Below are 17,636 nucleotides of genomic sequence, written 5' to 3' on the forward strand. Positions count from 1 at the left end.
TCTCTGTGCAACCGGTTTAACGCTCAGCTAGTGCATCTGTTTCATGTCTGAGTCGTGATGGCCCAAGTATTGACTTTTTGTTCAACTGAGGGAAAAAACAAAATTCCACCTCCATATGGAAAAACCCCTAGTATCATAGCTATTTTTTGACATTGTAGTCAATATTCTAATTCCAGTTTTTGAACATTCTTAACACAGTCTATAACTTGCTGACTGCTGCTAACCAGGCATTTTGCAAAGATGTGCTTCTTTCATTTACACTTGCAGAATGATGAGACAAACTGGTTGATATGGGGTCTGATATTGTCACAAGGGACTGAACAGATGCAGATGCTTGTCAGCAAACCCATAGTCATTGAAACATTTCCACTCTTTTCATTTCAAGTCTTAAAAATGGAACTGCAGAGCATATAAGTCCTTCAGAAATCTCAGCAAAGGCTATTATATGAGGAGGACGTACAGTAAATGGCTGTGACTGTAATTCAGAACTAGCAGTGTCTGGCCTGCTCCTTGGCTGGTGTGTTTGAGCACACTGTCCAGGCCCCAGCCTGGAAATTAAAAAAAAAACTTCAGTCCTTATCTTTGTAGTTTACCTCAATGAGCAATTTTAATCTGGGCTGAATATCTTCATCCCCTTTTCTTGCTAGACATTTTTAAATACATTTTTTAGGGGAAGGGTGCATGTTTTCATGTTGAGTGAGATAATCGTCTCAATTACATTATTTTATTTCTCCATATGAGCATCCACATTCCCCATAATACCATAGTGTTGGCCATCAAATACTCATAGGATTTGTTTGGTGTAGAAGACAGGTTGCCATCTTTGACATTTCTTTGTTGATGATAATTTTCTCATAATCTTTGTTGATGAGTTTCCATTGGCATTACTGCAAACATCATTGTGATATGATATTATAGTGTCCAAATAAGTATTGGGCTCCTCATCAGAATCTGCTGTATCTAGATGTAAGTTCTGAAGTCCCATAGGGGTCAAAAAAGCATTATGTTATGTATCTGAATGGGATTATAGCAACATGAGGTATTGCAATCAAGAGCACAATTTATGGTCCCAGCATTTCTTAAAGCATGTATAACTGACCTGTTTCATTAAATTGCATTTATAAAGGTTTATCCTTTAACCCGTGCTCTATGATAGTGCTGCAGAGTTGCTTGTTGTCACTACAGCATTGTTTTCCGATTGTATTTGGATCCAAACACTGTTTTAATACAGTTCACTTGCATGTGGTTTTTTTACAGACACCAGAGGAATACAGCCTAATGTGGATTCTGTCAGATATGCTCTCTGCTGTTCTCATTGCTGCTGTGTTCATATTCCATTGGTGAGCACTGCCTTAATTTTTAATCTAATTCACAGGCTTGTGTTTGTTCATTGAAAATTTTACAGGATTGGAAACCAAACAGAAGTTTTGCCATTTTTAATGTATTTTAATGCAAATCTGCAAACAGCTTTGCCTTTTTTTTTTTTGCTTGTTGTGGCAAAACAAAATTCTGCCCATTTGCAATAAAACAGCAATTTAATTTCCAAATGTAAGGTAAAGAATTAACAATAATGACACGTTAAGTGTTAAATACACAGGGCACTGTCTATATAGGGAAAAGTCAATTCCACCCCACGCTTCGTATTTTGTCAACACGTTTCTCTTGTCCTTGTTTTGTATTTGAATGAGTAAGGGGTGGCACGAGAAAACATCTTTTCCCTGACCTGTGTTTTAGGTGGCGAGAGAGGGGTCTGCCCTGCTGTTCGGGCAGCAGACAGACGCATGAAAACGGTCCATACAGCAAGTTCAGGACTGGTAAGAGCTTGTCCTCCGTGCAATCCGTACAGTATATTAACGATGCATGCAGGTTAGACTGCTTCTGTGCAGCTTAACTGCACGATGTTGAGACCTCATGCTGATTAGAATATTGCAGTTTAGTCAAACTGTTTACTGTTGTGGGATTTCAACTTATACATCACAACATATGAGGAAACTCTAAACACGATTCTAAGTCATTGTTTAAATATTTCTCTCCAGACTTGGAAACATTCTCTACAGTCCCTGGTTTAGGTTAGGTTTCAGAAGTTGTCGGCTGCTGGCAATATCCTAATTTCATATCACAGCGGTTCATTTTTAAGGTCGCAGGTCAGATGTGCTCTTTCAATGACTGTGTTTCTCGCGGGCCACGGCATTCCACTGAGGGCCTCAGCCGCCGCTCGGGCGGGCCCGTACCGTTATACGGCGGGAAGTGGTGTGCCCGGCCCGCGACGGTGCCCTCCTTGCTTTCCGGCAGAGCTCAGTGACGTGTGGTCCATCTCCGGCGTGAGCGTCCGTGGGGAGAGCAGGACCCCGCCAGCCGCCCCACACCTGCCCACCATCTCCGAGCTGCACGAGCCGCCCGTCTGACGCCCGCCGCTGGTCCGCTACGGAGTGGTCAGCAGCTGACCGCTGGGGTTCAGCCCGCCCCCTTCCTCCCAGGCCCCGGAGAGGAAGACGCTGGCTTTCAGGAAGCCGTCTGGAGAAAGCTGGGACATTCTTTCTTAATACAGCTGTTGTGGGGGGGAAAAAAAATACAACTATTTTTCTATAACCAGGATCACTGGCCGTCGCTGGAGCATCATTTGTAAGCTGCTTCAGCTCCTCTCTTTAACTGCGAAATAGGACAGAACATTCTTGTGAAAGAGGAATTTCATTGCCAATATAAGATTTTATATACACGTTTGTTCACGTGTGAATGGGATATCCACATCGGCAGTATAACGTGGCAACATGACGTTTTAACAGTCTTGTACGAATGGGGTTGTGTCCGGTGTGCAAATTAGCTTTATTATCACGATTTTAGAGTTTTGAATTCCGAATGTACTATAAAGCACAGGGCACTATTCTAGTCTAGTGCATGTGTCTGCATTTACCTCTAAAAAAGAACTAATCGCAGAATGTCTAAATATTTATATATTTACATATGACATGTATACTGTATGTAGCTTTCAGGGATATCCTTTCTCAATTAATAGAGAAAGATGAACTGCATATTCAGTAGAGTGCCATAGGATACAGTCCATGAAGTACACAGAACACCACTTTAAGTGTCTCGTCTTAATGAAAGTTGTCCCAATAGCAAGGTACCCCTGACAGTACAACTGGCATATTGCATAACTTGTTCCCATGCAAATCCTGACTAAGCCAGTTTCATCTTGGCTTCTAAAAATCTGACAATCTTTAAAAATGGTGACAATGCTATGTCGTTTTAAAGTAATTGCAAACTTGTCCTCCTGATTGGGAAATAAAAAGCTTAAAATAGATGTTTTAGATGTTGTCTTAGGCACTATATCGTATACCCCATGATGGAGGCAAAATATCCCTATTTCAGTTTTTTTTCTTTGCCTTATTCTGACTTTCAACACTTCATGTACTGTGTCCCTTGTAGCATATAATACACTTGCTAAAGTGGAGCAGAGAAACTTTTAGTTTTTTGGTGTTAATTTTTAAACAAGCAGATGAATGTGTGCATTTAAAATCTGATAAACATTAAAGCATTGAACAGTGGAGTTAGAATGCAATATGGAATTGCATGGGATTTGAATTAGGAAAAAAAGGAACAAATATAACATTACATTGCATTGCTTTATATTATAATATAAATATATTTTGAAATTGCAGCCAAAGAGCTACTATGCATATTTTCTTTTATTATTAGATACACTTCCATAAATGCAGCAGATATTCTTGATAAAAAATGAGCATTGCTATTGTAGCATTACTGGCTATGAACGTCTACCACCAGAGCTCTTTTTCTTTAGAGCAGGGCATCAAAAAGAGGTCTTCATTTTAGACAAACTGCTGTATGGTAAAGTGTAACATTAGCTGCTTCTCTTTCTTAATTATGAATGACTGACATTACAAGGTTGAGATTTTTATTTTTGTTTCTTATCAAGGGACTGAAACTGTAGATATTTTATTATCTAAAAACAATACTGAATAGGCCCTTCTATAACGGCATTTTCTGCTTGATTCTACGATATAAAGGACTAAGGAGGGCATCGATTGTTTTTAACTACCGAGTTTCCATACAGATGACTTGGATTAATGTATTATTTTTATGCGAGGGCTGTAAATCATAACTTAAGATGACCATTTTTAATAAAATGCAAAAATGGCAATTGTTTTGCTTGGTCTTATTACAGAAACAATATTTTTAAGGGATTACATATGGGTTATCTAGTACTAGTGCACTGTGTGAAACCCATTTTTGTGTTGTAGTCCCTTATACAGTACAAAATAGACTGATTAGACTTTCAGTAACCTAACGTGGTTATCCAATGTGAAAATAGACAGTCTAAAAGCTGCCACTGTGATGTATTACAGTATGTTATAAACACAAAAGGCCTGGGACTCAATGCAGATATCATTAAATAGCCTAAGTCCTTCTGTTGTGATTAAATGAAAAACTGGATGTTTCAACCAGAGTCAACTTCTGATGATTGAAGCTTTTCTTCAAATAATATGAATATTTCATCCTAATGAATTAATTTATAAAAAATCGAAAACCCCATCTATTCCCTAAATTGAAATGTCCTTAATTGTTTTATTTTACCAAAACAAAACTTGAGAAACTTTTTCTGTGCCATGTGGAAAGAGAAATTAGTATCTGACCATTAGCCTTTCCTGTTATGTTTGCTTTGAATAACCACAGACAAGACTTACTATTGTACCATCTGTGTCTCTTCCACTGCACATGAACAACGGAATAGAATTCCCAATTCTCTTTCTCAGGATCTGGAATCGAGCAAGATTTCTAATTCTCCTTAACATATAAATAACTCGTTTAAATGGACCTGTTTATCCCTTCAACACAGCCTTTGACTATTGACCCTGAACTGCAGAGCAAACACAAATATGATAGCACACAAATGTGAAACACCCTCTGTCACCTGGATTTGTGCTGTGGGCTTTTTGTATCAGTGTTGTTGTATTCATACTGTATGTGTTTTTGCCCTACCAAGACTACTATAAATATCACAAATTCCTTACAATGAACCATTAAAGCACAGGTTGTTACAGGCTTGAACTCACCACCTGCTACCCGGACAAAATGACTGATTTGACAACATTATAAAAGCAGTTTTGAATCAATGTTCCCCATATGGATGAATCGGCATCTTTTGTGCAATCCGTACAATATGTGGACAGTGCATGACGAAGTCCATTTTGATGATTCAGCTTAAAAATGTAGTTCTGGTTGATGCGGAAAAATTATAAATACCCTGGTTTGGATCCCTCATAGCCCTCCTGTACATGACCCGTTAATTTTTCAAGGGCTGGTTTTCTTTCAATACACTGGTGTCTTCCAAATATGAAATTCATTGCTCAGCACCTGTTACGCTTTCCATTCAAGACTCAAGTTTCCCTGATAACGCAGAGATATATCCTGTGACTTCACTCAGACTATTTTTCAGTTATGCTGGCTATTTTTCGTCTCTGGCTGTTATTCGGAATGGTTTCGGAAGGTAATGTCCCTGAACTCACCATTTTGATTTTGTTTTGCTGACTTTGTTGTGAAGTACAGACTGATATTTATTTCCAGGGGCGTGATAAGTATTCTGTCCACTGCAAAAACAGTAAACAGGGAAATGTGGGCTAGTTACACTTCAGCAAGAGCTTAAACAAGTGTGTCCTCTCTGTCACTCGCCCCACACCTTCTCTGAAGACTTATTTCTTTAATATGGTGGACTGCATTCTTTGCAAGAAAAAGCAGTGCAGTTAAGCCATGAGAAAATTACATTTGAAGGTTTGTCTTTTATGGTTTAGGAATTAAAGGCGTGCAGTTTTATAAGGAAGGGATAAAGTTTGTTTTCATTTTTATTCATCTTAAATACTGTGGCAAAACATAATAGAGCAGAGTATCAGTGCTTCAAAAGCTCTTTGTCATCTGATTTTAAAAATTAAATCTATTGACTGAGTATAGCTGGAAAAAAAATGATTCCATGTGATTTTTCTGACCAAAGAGAGAAATGTAATGAATGGAAATATTAAAGTGGAAGGTTTTAAATACATTTAGAAACATCTTTTTTACAGTTATGAACATTTTTACTATTTTACTTTGTATTAGTTTTAATTTATCAGCAATTTGTTCCTTTCTGTAAAATAACCGATGAGCTGCAACCTCAGTAACAGAGTACATTACCATAGTGGCTACTATATTTGTCATGACCAATTAAAGGACAGGAAGCTGTGACAGTTTAGAAACCAAAATTGTTCAAGTGGAAGAACAATTATTTATTTTTTTCATTGTGCCGGACATGAGGCAATTCCTTAATTAAGCATGATTAGATTTAGCTTGCAAAGCTGAACTATACATTATGACCGCCATCTCTGTAAACACAGGTCAAAATTTACAACTTCAGATATTCTTTCAGGCATGTGCTTTTATTAATTAAAAAACATCAACTTTTTTACAGCAAAATACACATGATGGAGCTTGTGGTACAGAATCACTAACATTCTCTTGAGTTATGAAATTTCCAGATGTGAAATATTTTTAGCAGCCCTATGCAAAGTTTAACAATGCATATACCATTTAGGTTAAATACGTATTAAAAGTTAATGGAACATGCATAACCCACAGAGATGGCATTAATCAACAACAAAAATGTCGTTTAGTGTTTTCAGGCATTGCATTATTCATCCTTACCAAACTCTTACTGTTAAATAAAGTACAATTTTTTAGATTTCTTTGCCTACTTTGAACACAATGACACCTAGAAAGTGTACATTCAAAAGCTTGACTCCCCAAGTACCATGCACAGTCAATGAACTACAAAATGGTGTTACTTTCACAGATTAAATCCAATGGATGAATTGCATACTCAATTAATAATGTCATGTAAAATTCAGTGCTGTAACTGAATCTTTCAAATCTCTATTGGAAACAGACTATTTCACAGGATTCAGAAGCTTAGTTTGGTGAATTGACAAATTTATTGAACCTGTTTATCAACTGATAAACAAGACAATTGTATCTGCCGTTGAAGGTAATATAGCAGTTTTAAGTATAAAAGTGATTTGGTCCAAGCGCAATAATAATTTGTACTTGTTAGTAAAAAATTCAGTACCACATATACAAAGTCACACTTCAAAAGACAAAAAATGCTTTTGTTACATTTGTTGTTTTTGTTTTTCTGTCTCCCAAGACCCTGGACTGCATTGTGAAATATTGTTTTAAAAATCTGTCATAACAGAAATGTGCTTTTTTGAAAGTGTTTCAGTGTTGGACAGAATTCAATCTTACAATTATCAATTTTAAAGGAGGCAAAATTATATGACAAGTTCATTGTGGGTGACAAAATTAGAACACAGTTTTACACTGAACTGTTATTACAAAGGCCATTAGTGAATTCAAACTTATATTTCTACAATACAGAAATTACTCTATATTTGCTACTATGCTCAGTGCCAGTTACTTGCTTTCATCCTAGTTTATTTTCATTTTTAAAAATAGCCTGTTGATTTAGAGTAAACATAAGATTAATGTAAACCGATACAGCACTCACTTTTGTAATACTGCTGAGTAAGTGGGAGATATTGTTAGAAATAGTTTAGTCTAACAATATTAATAACAGTATTCAGTAGTATAGTACTTACTGGTGGAAAATCTCTATTAATTGTTAAATTTCTCATTCAGGCGCTAAACATGAGCAGGCCTCAGATAGGCATTGTAAGGCTATTTGTGAGCAGCATATGGGAAGCCTTTCCTCATTTTGAATTTTACTACTTAATGAAATCTATTTCTGTTCTTAATAGCGCATGTTTAACAAAACAGTACACTCGTGCTTGGGCTAGCACTAGATTCTTGTTTGACAGAAAACAATACTGAGAGACTGAAATATCAGTTATTCCAATGAAAAAAACTGTAGTAGCAATGAAGGAAACTGCTAAACAAACAACAGTGTACAAGGAACAAAAGTTGTGTTTTACTTAATGAACCTCCTAATACTGTTAAATGAAATGCAAAATTAAAAAAATCGAAATATTTGTTCACACTTCTAATTATGCTGTTTTGTATTTTCATAATAAAAACATAGGAAGGGCCCAAACCTCTTCAGTTTACTTAGATTGGAAACCCAATAAATTTGAAAAATACCAACCTCTCAAAGTTAAGGCTTTGCAGAAGTGACCTCAGTGACCAAGATATCTAACCAGGGCCCCTGCTCAGGTAAAAGCAAGAAAGAATATACTTCTGAACTTTCTAAAACCATTTCATACAGAAATCAGTGAGCAACTCTAATGTTGAATGAGGGGTTCTAATGAACTCTGATGTTTAAAGCAGTACAATTTTGAAAGTATCTTCCTGCTTCCTATACAGGGATTAAAAATAATTTGTACCAGCGTCCCTAATGTCAGTCTGCATGGAATACACTTCAAGGAATAGCTTTTTTCCAGTCTTGAAAAAAAAAAGGCAAATTTTCTCTCTGCAGCCATTCAATCTGCAACTTGAAGTTAAATACATTGGTGGCCCAGATCACCTTGCACGCGAGCTTTGTTTTCACATTTCCTGGATGTACAGGTTTGAAAACGCGTTTCAGTACCCTGGGGACGCCGAGGTGACGCACGGAGTGATGGCCGGTCTGCGCCAGCTTCCTGGGTGGGGCAGGGCCGGCGGAGGAAGGGCGGATCAGAGGTAGTCGTCCTCGCTGGACGGAGAGGTGGGGCTGTGCTCGTCAGGGTCCGTATCGGCGGAGCTCAGCGAGGAGCTGCGACTCGTGCTCCACAGCTGGGCGGAGAAAGTGCTGGCCCAGCTGCACGGGTTGCCCAGGGGCTGGAGCAGACGCAGCAGCTCAAAGGCCTGGCGCCAGCGCTCTCTCTCAGTTCACTTATTGCTGCCCCGAGCGCTCCGCTGTTTGGTCATGGTGGTCAACATCTGGCTGATGTATGAGGTCAGCAGGTCATCCATCTTGTAGCCCTGTGTCAGAAAGCAGCAGCCTGAAGTAGCCTTCTACATCCCTGGCAATATTGCTTTCAACTAAGCCATGTTTCTTTTAAATATTTCCATTAACCTTTAAGCCTTTAATTGAGGTTCTTTGATTTCCACTCTGCACATCAGGCTAGAGAGAACAATCTTTTTGTCTCTGCAATGCTTCCTACCTGACTGTAAGTTTCTGTCCCCCCCCTTAACCCGTACATTCTTTTTTAACGAGAAGATAATAACAGTGACTTCGAAAAGTAGTTTCATGGGTCACAGGCAAAATACTTTGGCTCCGTTTGACGTGACATTCCACGCACAAGTCACGGTATGACTTACAGCCGCGACTACAAGACCGCTCTGAACCATTCGCTCGGAGAAGAGCGTTATCGCCTCACCAGTGAGGTCTCGCACAGGAGCTTGCTTCCTCGCACCAGGTTTCCGATGGTTATGTGGAAGTACGTGTTGCCGCTGCTCCAGTTGGAGATCTTGGTGAAAGGATGTGTTGTCAAGATATCCTGAAATCAGGTTGGAATTAGGTCAGATGTATAAATGCAATGGCACTGGTGTGATAAAGACACGAGGAGCTTTTAACATTTATTAGATTTTTTTTGCTTATTCCTTCTTACAATAACAAAATGGAAACTTCAGACTTACTTATACATTTATGTTTGTTGCTAAAGTCATCTTGAATAACGTGATTTATTAGAGTTAATGTCCCATAAAAACTGCTGTACTGTAGATTCCCCTAAATTAATCCTTTGCATGCAGTGATTATATATTTATACAGCAACATATGCTGTATACCATTGCCACTAGGCAGTGTTAAGGTCAAGGTAATTGAGATAATTCTGGAAACCCCAGTCTGCAACACTGACCACACAGCATAGCCCACCTTGTTCTTTGGGTCAATCAAGCTGACACCATGCTTGTTTATTGCGATTAGCAATATCTCTGGAAAGTTTGGCTCGGTGGTTTGCTGCGAAGCAAATAACAGCATTAAATGAAACTAAAAGAACACTTGGAAAAAGATGAAGCAATTTCTCAGGCAATAATAATAGCTTACTGCTGCTCTCTAATTGGTACATTTAGACCTGTAGAGCAGAGGAATATGGGGAGAGTGATGTAAGTAGCCAAGCTAAGATAAGTACTTTAAAACTTCTTCTGCAAAATGGTATCTGCCCCACAGGCGCATTGAAGATTCCCTCCCCCAGTCAGGAAAAACATCACATTTTCCGAGAGCTGCTTATTCTTGGTAAAGACTGCAGCACACTAAACTCCACTACGTTTCGATAGTGTAGCTAATTATATGGTGGTTCTTTATTTCATCCAGGTTTCTGTTTGCCATGTAATAATAAACAGCACGTAATGACCAACCACACGATACATGAGAGATCTCATACAGCATAATGGCTTACCTTAACTTCAAAGAAGGCAGATCCAAAGGTAGGCCATTTGAAGATGATTTTTAAGAACATCAGCTTAGCCTCCTCTCTCGACTTCCCTGCGAACTTGTTGAAATAGGCTACGATGGACTGCACAGAGACAGAGCAATCAGTGCACTCTAGCAAGCAACAGCAACAATATCACTGTAAGGCGTTTCAAAGCTGTAGCCTCAACTCCACCGTTCTTTCACTACCGACTGCTATGTAGTCAGACTGAAGAGAACCTTTCACATTTTTTATCTCACCGTCTGTCAAGACACTTGCAATTCCAGTTTGATATTCTGTAATATCCCTGCAATCGCTTTGCTTCCATTCAGAATCCTGAAATGACTGCTAGAGATAAACTCTCCGTTGTAGCGGATCGCCTTACTTACTTGACGGGGAACACTTCTGGAAGGACACCTGCAGGCTTACACATCCTGCTCTGCTGTAACGCATGCCAGTCTCGATGCTCACCCGTTTCCAGTCATCTGGGGAGAGCTGACGAATCAGATCTTGTGGCACCAGCTCTTTGAGCATCTTGGGAATGCTGGGAAAGTGGGACTTGTCGTCCTCAAATTTGACCCGGTAGATGAGCGCGGCCACCTGGAACACCTCCTCCCGTGAGCACTTATGGTAGCCACGTAGGTACTTGGGCAGCTCCTGGCCAGGGGAGACATTTGACATTAATTCATCACTGGCCCCTGCTTAAGCCATCACTAAGGCATTGGTGCACAAGAACCACTACTCAACACTGAGAAGTCACATTCCAGCCAACGATCATCCATTGATCGCACAGACGCAGAAAGGTGCCATTTTTTTTGGAGCTGACCAATTTGATCGATTGATTGATTGAACAGGTGAGTAAAGTAGTAAAGTGCAGAAATAAAAATGATTCGAATGTGTTCAAAACAGATGCATACGCAGGCAAGAGTGATGAAAGCACTATGGCGAAAAACCACCATTTGTGTTCATCTGTGGCCTAATGCTAAAAAAGAAAAGCACTATTAAAATATTAAAGTACACTGTCCGGTTCTGTTGAAAGAGTACGCATTTAAGTGAAGGGCAGAGCAGTGTGACAGTTTGAGCACAAAAGATGGAGGAGGAGGAGTAAGAATCTGTGAGCAAAAGTTTCCTACAGCCAGAGGTCACCTGATAATAGTGGAATATGGAATCTGCCATGGAGTCCTTCCCAGGGACTGTGCTTGTCCAGAGTTTTTTCATAAAGAACACCTGATATGTCAAAGAAGGCACGATACCTGCAAGGCAGCGAAGGCACAAATGAAAAAGAGTCCTGGAACAAACACATCTTTTTTTCCATCACCCAGGACCTTCACACGGTGTACCAAAATACTAAAGAATTGTAAGTTCTATGGTGACCTATCTCATACACCGCAGGGGGAATGGATCACAATACATAGTATGGAAATTGTTATTCCAGAAATAGCAGGAAACCAGGGTCTTTCCTCTGTATCTGTTATGGGAAAGAAGACTTATGTATGTTACCTCAAATGAGGAATCATTTTTGATGCCCCCAGTGTTTGGAGTGGAGTAGAGGGGGTTAGGTTTCTGACCAAAGGACTGTTAGCTGAAATATTGGGTGGGACGCTTGCTCTACCCTTGAGCAAGGTCATTCACTCAAATTGTTCCAGTCAGTGCCCTGTTGCACAAATAAGAAATACTAGAAAGAAGAATTAGTATACTGCTAGAAAATAAAAACAGCTTTACCATCTTTTGCAGGTCTGGCTTTCTTAATCCAGTCTGTAAGATGCCTCACAAAGTCAAAGAAGAAATCACCTTCTGGCACACTGATCACCTGATCAAAAGGAAATTATGCTATTCACAGAGCAGCTAGGGCATGAGAATGAAGCCTTAATACACAATGTTTTCACCTTGTATGAAGTATTCTGTTCACAGTATGTCTGTTATTCAAACATGTTATTCCAGGCTATGTAAAACAGGCTCTTTAATCCCAGGATTCTTCTGGCCTCCTGCCTCAGTACTGTATAAAAAATTAATCCCACTTCCTACCTTGTCAGAAATCTTTACAAACAAGCTGAAGCCCTCGGGTGATTTGAGCAGCAACCTGCTAGAGATGTTTTGACAGAAGTCCTTTGCTTTTGTGCTTGACTCCACTTCAAAAGCCTGCAAACACATTCAGGGGAGACTTAGTTTAATTCATGTGTCTTCCAGTGCAAATCATCACACCTGAGCTTTAGACTGCATGCACAAGCTACTGAGACTTGATAATATTAAATTAATCGGGAGAGGAAAATTTAATTTAGTTAAAGGGGCTACCAAATGAGAAACTAATTACAAACCAGTTGTTCTTTTAATTAAATATGTGAAACAGATTCTTGGAATTCATTAAATTCCACAGCCAAAGTTGCTTACTGCTGTTCTCACCGGCTCCATGCATTTTGAAATACATGCAAATGAGGTTAAGGAGAAAATAAGATGATGTTTTTCATTCTTCACCCATAAGCAAGACCAGAACCGTGAAATTTGTGTGATGGGGCTTGTAGGGAGAGCAGAATGTCTGGTTTTTATGTTGAACACATTTCTTTTGAGCCCACAAGATGGTTGCTTAGTTAAAGATCGTTAAACAAATAGATCTCTGAGTGTTATTTTAATGACACAGAAAATATGCCTTTTAATAAAAAAAACATTCTATGCCTTCCTGGAACACAGCATCCAATACACTAGATTATATTTTCTTTAAGAAATAAAATAATAGCAACTCTCTACAAAAAACAAACATTACAGTGGCAACATTATATTTAGCTATCGTTCGATCCACCTATCCATGTTCAGATTGTTGTGAAAACAAATAACCAAAATGTTATTAAGAAAAGTAACATTTTATCATGTTTTAACTGAAAAATGGACGCAACAGTGCTGAGGGTATGACTCCTTGTGTTCTCACCTCATCAGTGTCATCTGGGAAGTACACTTTATGAAAGATCTGGGTAGTTTTGTGCTGAATGGCTTCAACCTCCACCAAATGAGGAGGGTATTTCCTTGATCCATTTCTAAGTTTCCAAGAGGACAAAAGGAGCAGAAATGGAGAGAATTAAAAAAATCACAGAGAATAAAAAAAGGAATATTCTGTACTTCATTAGACCTCTCTAAATTATTTTGTTCCAAAATATTATTTGCCATTTTTATCTATGTTTTATAAATATTTTTCTAAACTAATGCACAAACATTTACCAAGCCACTGTTTCAGTTCACCTGAAACTGATCTGCCTGATATCAGGGTTACAACACTTGTGACATTTTTATGTTTAGGTCAGATACAGAAGATAACCTACAGTAGGTAACTTATCAAAACAAGAGCAACATCAATCTCCATGAAATTCCATGATGTTTCTCCATGAAAAAATGAGTTACTGATAAGTTCTTGTAACTTTTGGTTTTTTTAGCCCCTTTGCCTACTACTGCGTATAAAAAAAAACGTACAGCAAATAACATAAAGTATCATCTTAGGTATTTATCTTCTAGTGTCTTGGTCACAATTGTTCTGACACGTAGCTGAGTTGTGTATTGGATTAAAGATGTGAACAAGAGTTTGTTTCTTAATAAACCAAACCCAATTTCGAGTTAATTTCATATTTCTGTATCATTATTTCATAAAAAGTAAAAAACTACTTAAGAGATTTTTATTAGCCATTAGTGTTGGCTTTTCTTCATATCTAACGTTTACTATAAGTAAAGCACTTCCCACTCATTAGGTCCACACAGAGATTTTTCAGGATATTAGCTCACACCCAAAGAAGGCTCCACAGTGTTTCCTTTCTTCTCTTTTCAGCATGGAATAAACCCTTTACTTGTTCAATTTTCAGGTTGTTTTCTGAGACATTTACAGTACTTCACTCTGGTATCCTGCAAATTGTACTGAATGTATTTTTATTTAAATTCACAACAATGTTTGCAATATAAATAGATTTTTTTTAGTATTTAGTTGTAGTAAATTAAGAATATAAAAAGGATTAACATCCTAAAAGTGAATGGCTAACTAAGCTTATATAATTATAAGTTTTATTCCATGCTGAAATGAAAAGAAAAAAGACAGCGTTTTAGCTGTGGAGCCTTCAGGTGTCTTTATCTGTTCCTTTGCAGCCTACACATGCTGACGCAGCACCCTACTAGAACCTCTATGATTAAAGTCTCTATCTCAAACATTTCCATCACCTACTTGAAAGTATTTCTGGTAATTTTTTAAGACACGAGTTAGTCTAAGTTTTAGGATGAGATAACATTCTATCCACTATCAGACAGCCTCTCATTGCAGGTAAGGGCGAAGGCATCTGAAAATCCCAAAAGGACAAGATGGAAGGGACTGCAATGGGTGCCAGTCCATTGCAGTCCACTGACCTTACATACACCTACTAGCATACATTGACCAATTAACGTAGTCAGCATGTGTTCAGAAGGTGGGAAAAGCAACAGTTTGTTTACTTATACGTTTTTTCCCAAGCACTGTTACCGAAGAGCCTTTTGGAGTCTCTGCATGCAGTCCGGAGCCAGTGGGTGGTATTTTCTGGACTGAAGGAACCTCTGTACATGGGGCAGAAGCATGTTGCTAGGAGGAAACAGACCTGTGCACAACCATAGCAACTCCCAGCCTTTCTCTTCACTGTATCTGGGAAAAACAGGCACAACACATACACTGTGATTAGACAGAACAGGGCTGCAGTATGAAAGAAGCACTGTTCTTCCTCAGCAGTGTGACTTGACTTGACATGACTTTTTGCTGCCCCCTGTAGTTTCTTCACAAACACCTCAATTGCTATTTTCTCAGTTCTGCCCATCCCATACAGAGGTGGTATCTGCTAGGACTCTCAGTATTTGAGGACTCTCAAAAATGGAGCATTTTACAACAACAAATAAAGTACTGCGATTTCATGGAGGAAGGAGAGAGGATATTACAACACAGACAAGGGTAATATTAGTGAGAGGGAAGGTTTGCTTTGAAAGAAACATACACTAATCTAAAAAATTAAATCTACATACTTGACGTGATTTTCAGTGAGCTGTTTGAGTATCTGGCAGAAGATCTCATCTTTGAGGGGTTCTGCTTTCAAGGCACCTTCAAAAATTTGGTCTGTTAGCTCGTTCACGGAGCGTGTGCGCTTGGATGGGTAGTCACCCATGTACTTCATTATAGGTGGAGGACAAGCAGTTAAGGAAAAGTAATCAATCACCATTATTCTCTGAGCACCCAGTACCCACAATGTAATCCTTAAAGATAGCTAGCCTAAGAATGATAGGGCAATAACTCCTCATTTGCATGATTTATCATACATACTGTAGTATGTACTGCATACCCAAGCAAGATCATCAGCTTCTAAAAGGAAACAGTCCATCTTGGCTTTTGGTCACTTTCAGCAATCCACAGCACAATGCTTCAGGGTTAAAGTGGCACAATGAAGGCTTAGGTTAACCAGTTTAACCATGCTGAAAAGGTCTGAAGCTACTAATGAATTAAGGAGACCTGGACTGTTGCCCTTGATTTGGAGAGCCCTGTCTTAGACCCACCATCCAGACACAGCATTGAAATCGCACACAGAAGGGCTCGGATTGACAAAGAATGGAATCCAATATTTTTGAAAAAGTTGTGCTTTGTTTGAAACCCGCCACGGCGTCATGAAGACTGAAGGGTGAGTGAACCCCTTGAGCCCAGTGAGAGGATATCGATGAAGGCCATGCAGGCCTCTTGGGAGAGCTCCTCGTGGTTCAGAACCTTCTTCAGCAGTGGCTGTTTGATGGGCTCCCGGGTGCAACACCACAGCTTATCCTTCCCTCGGCTTTTGGTGATCATGACTCGACTCAGAGTGTGTTTAGGAGGCGGTCTGGAAACAAGGAAGAACACAGGGCAATTACCTTCATTCCAGCCTCCACAGAGAGTGGCAACACAGCCCGTTAGGGAGGGAGAGACAGTGGGTGATACAAATTCACAGTATTAGTTTGAAGTATTGTTTTGGAAAGGAAACTAGTTACCTGGTCACGGCTTTCAAAATGGTAAAAATACATATTCTAAAAATAGTGAAATAATGGCAGAAGGGGATCTGTAGGATTTAGACCTCAACAGGGTACCAATCTGACCAGTTAATTGGTCATCCTTCAGTAAGACCATAATTTCCTCTGGAAAGTGAAGTTTTATTATATATTCATCATTCACTATTTTGAAAATCTCAACTCAAAACAAAATCTTACATATACATACATGGAATGATATATATTCCATTTGGGAAAGACAATTATCTGATACGTCCGGTGATGGACTGGCGTCCCACCATCTCAGATCTAAGTTTCTGCCAAGATCAGGCTCCAGTCTCCCCGCGACTCTGAATTGGATGAAGCTGTTAGAAAATTGACAGAATTTTCCAATACATTTATCACTTTTTCTTCGTCTGGCAAGTCTTTAGGCCATACCATCTTTAACCGCAGGTAATTCTGCATGAAACCCTCTGGTACCTGAAGTAATCATAGGAGAATTCCTCTAGTGTATAGGGCTTGACTTTCTCTTCGCTGTCTACCAGAGCGAGCTGAGATGTCCTGATGGCATCCTGTCTCTGGTCAGGTGTCATGGTAACCAAGGCCTGGAAACACAGAGAGAGCTGAGCTAATGTGTGTGTATGTGAGTGTCAAAATCTCTGTGTTGCACTGGGAGTAACCTACAGTTATGGAAGCTTTGCGTACTGGGGGATGATCAGCCAGCTTTGTACAGCTTTGTAAAAAGAAAAAAATCTCTCTGGAAGATACGAACTGAGATAAACTGGAACACTGTTTCTGTTAATTATGTAGGGATTTTGTCAAATTAAAAAAGATACAGTAGGCTAATTCTTAGTCAAACCTCATGATTTTGCACAAAGCCCTTTAATAATATTGAGGTTTTTATTTTATATTTTAAATCTGAACTTTTTGAACAGTGTACCAAATGTTGTGAAGCGTCACTCACCACAATCTCAGACGGTGGCCTGGTGACAGTGGGCAGCACGTAGACACAGTCTGCAGGGAAATCGCCCTTCTGCTTGGTCCTGTCGTTGATGCCATGAGCCCAGCCAGAGTTCATTACCTGCTCCCCAGTGTCCTGGTCCAACAGGATGAGATCTCCCTTCACAAAACTCAGGAATGTGGACTCATCTCCAGCTGCAATCATTAAAACAATATTATTAATTACATCAATATTATTATTATTTCTTCTGCCTTTTCGTCCCTACACTGGAATAGAAATGTACAAATTGTAAT

General features: G+C 39.2%; 2 protein-coding genes across 5 annotated transcripts in view; one reads left to right on the forward strand and one right to left on the reverse strand.

The window, feature by feature from the left end:
• LOC148658143 (glycerophosphodiester phosphodiesterase 2-like) overlaps window positions 1–4,155 on the forward strand; it is a 34,871-nt gene extending 30,716 nt beyond the window's left edge. For all 4 annotated transcript variants that reach the window (XM_088639155.1, XM_088639154.1, XM_088639156.1 and 1 more), the window contains exons 14-16: window positions 1,258–1,340; window positions 1,735–1,814; window positions 2,293–4,155. In XM_088639155.1, the coding sequence (XP_088495281.1) occupies window positions 1,258–1,340; window positions 1,735–1,814; window positions 2,293–2,405 (276 nt within the window). In that variant the 3' untranslated portion in view covers window positions 2,406–4,155. The remainder of the gene's footprint in view (window positions 1–1,257; window positions 1,341–1,734; window positions 1,815–2,292) is intronic.
• A 2,251-nt stretch (window positions 4,156–6,406) lies between these two features.
• The window catches only part of LOC148658144 (unconventional myosin-VIIa), a 47,835-nt gene continuing 36,605 nt past the window's right edge, over window positions 6,407–17,636 (reverse strand). The window contains exons 35-48 of the mRNA XM_088639153.1: window positions 17,347–17,537; window positions 16,863–16,987; window positions 16,080–16,237; window positions 15,399–15,552; window positions 14,872–15,027; window positions 13,309–13,414; window positions 12,414–12,527; window positions 12,111–12,198; window positions 11,535–11,641; window positions 10,860–11,045; window positions 10,377–10,493; window positions 9,854–9,937; window positions 9,357–9,476; window positions 6,407–8,958 (exon numbers count right to left, since the gene is read on the reverse strand). Of these exons, the coding sequence (XP_088495279.1) occupies window positions 8,866–8,958; window positions 9,357–9,476; window positions 9,854–9,937; window positions 10,377–10,493; window positions 10,860–11,045; window positions 11,535–11,641; window positions 12,111–12,198; window positions 12,414–12,527; window positions 13,309–13,414; window positions 14,872–15,027; window positions 15,399–15,552; window positions 16,080–16,237; window positions 16,863–16,987; window positions 17,347–17,537 (1,799 nt within the window). The 3' untranslated portion in view covers window positions 6,407–8,865. The remainder of the gene's footprint in view (window positions 8,959–9,356; window positions 9,477–9,853; window positions 9,938–10,376; window positions 10,494–10,859; window positions 11,046–11,534; window positions 11,642–12,110; window positions 12,199–12,413; window positions 12,528–13,308; window positions 13,415–14,871; window positions 15,028–15,398; window positions 15,553–16,079; window positions 16,238–16,862; window positions 16,988–17,346; window positions 17,538–17,636) is intronic.

The sequence above is a fragment of the Lepisosteus platostomus genome, chromosome 7 (assembly GCF_059453375.1).
Source record: "Lepisosteus platostomus isolate fLepPlt1 chromosome 7, fLepPlt1.hap1, whole genome shotgun sequence".
NCBI classification, from domain to species: domain Eukaryota; kingdom Metazoa; phylum Chordata; class Actinopteri; order Semionotiformes; family Lepisosteidae; genus Lepisosteus; species Lepisosteus platostomus.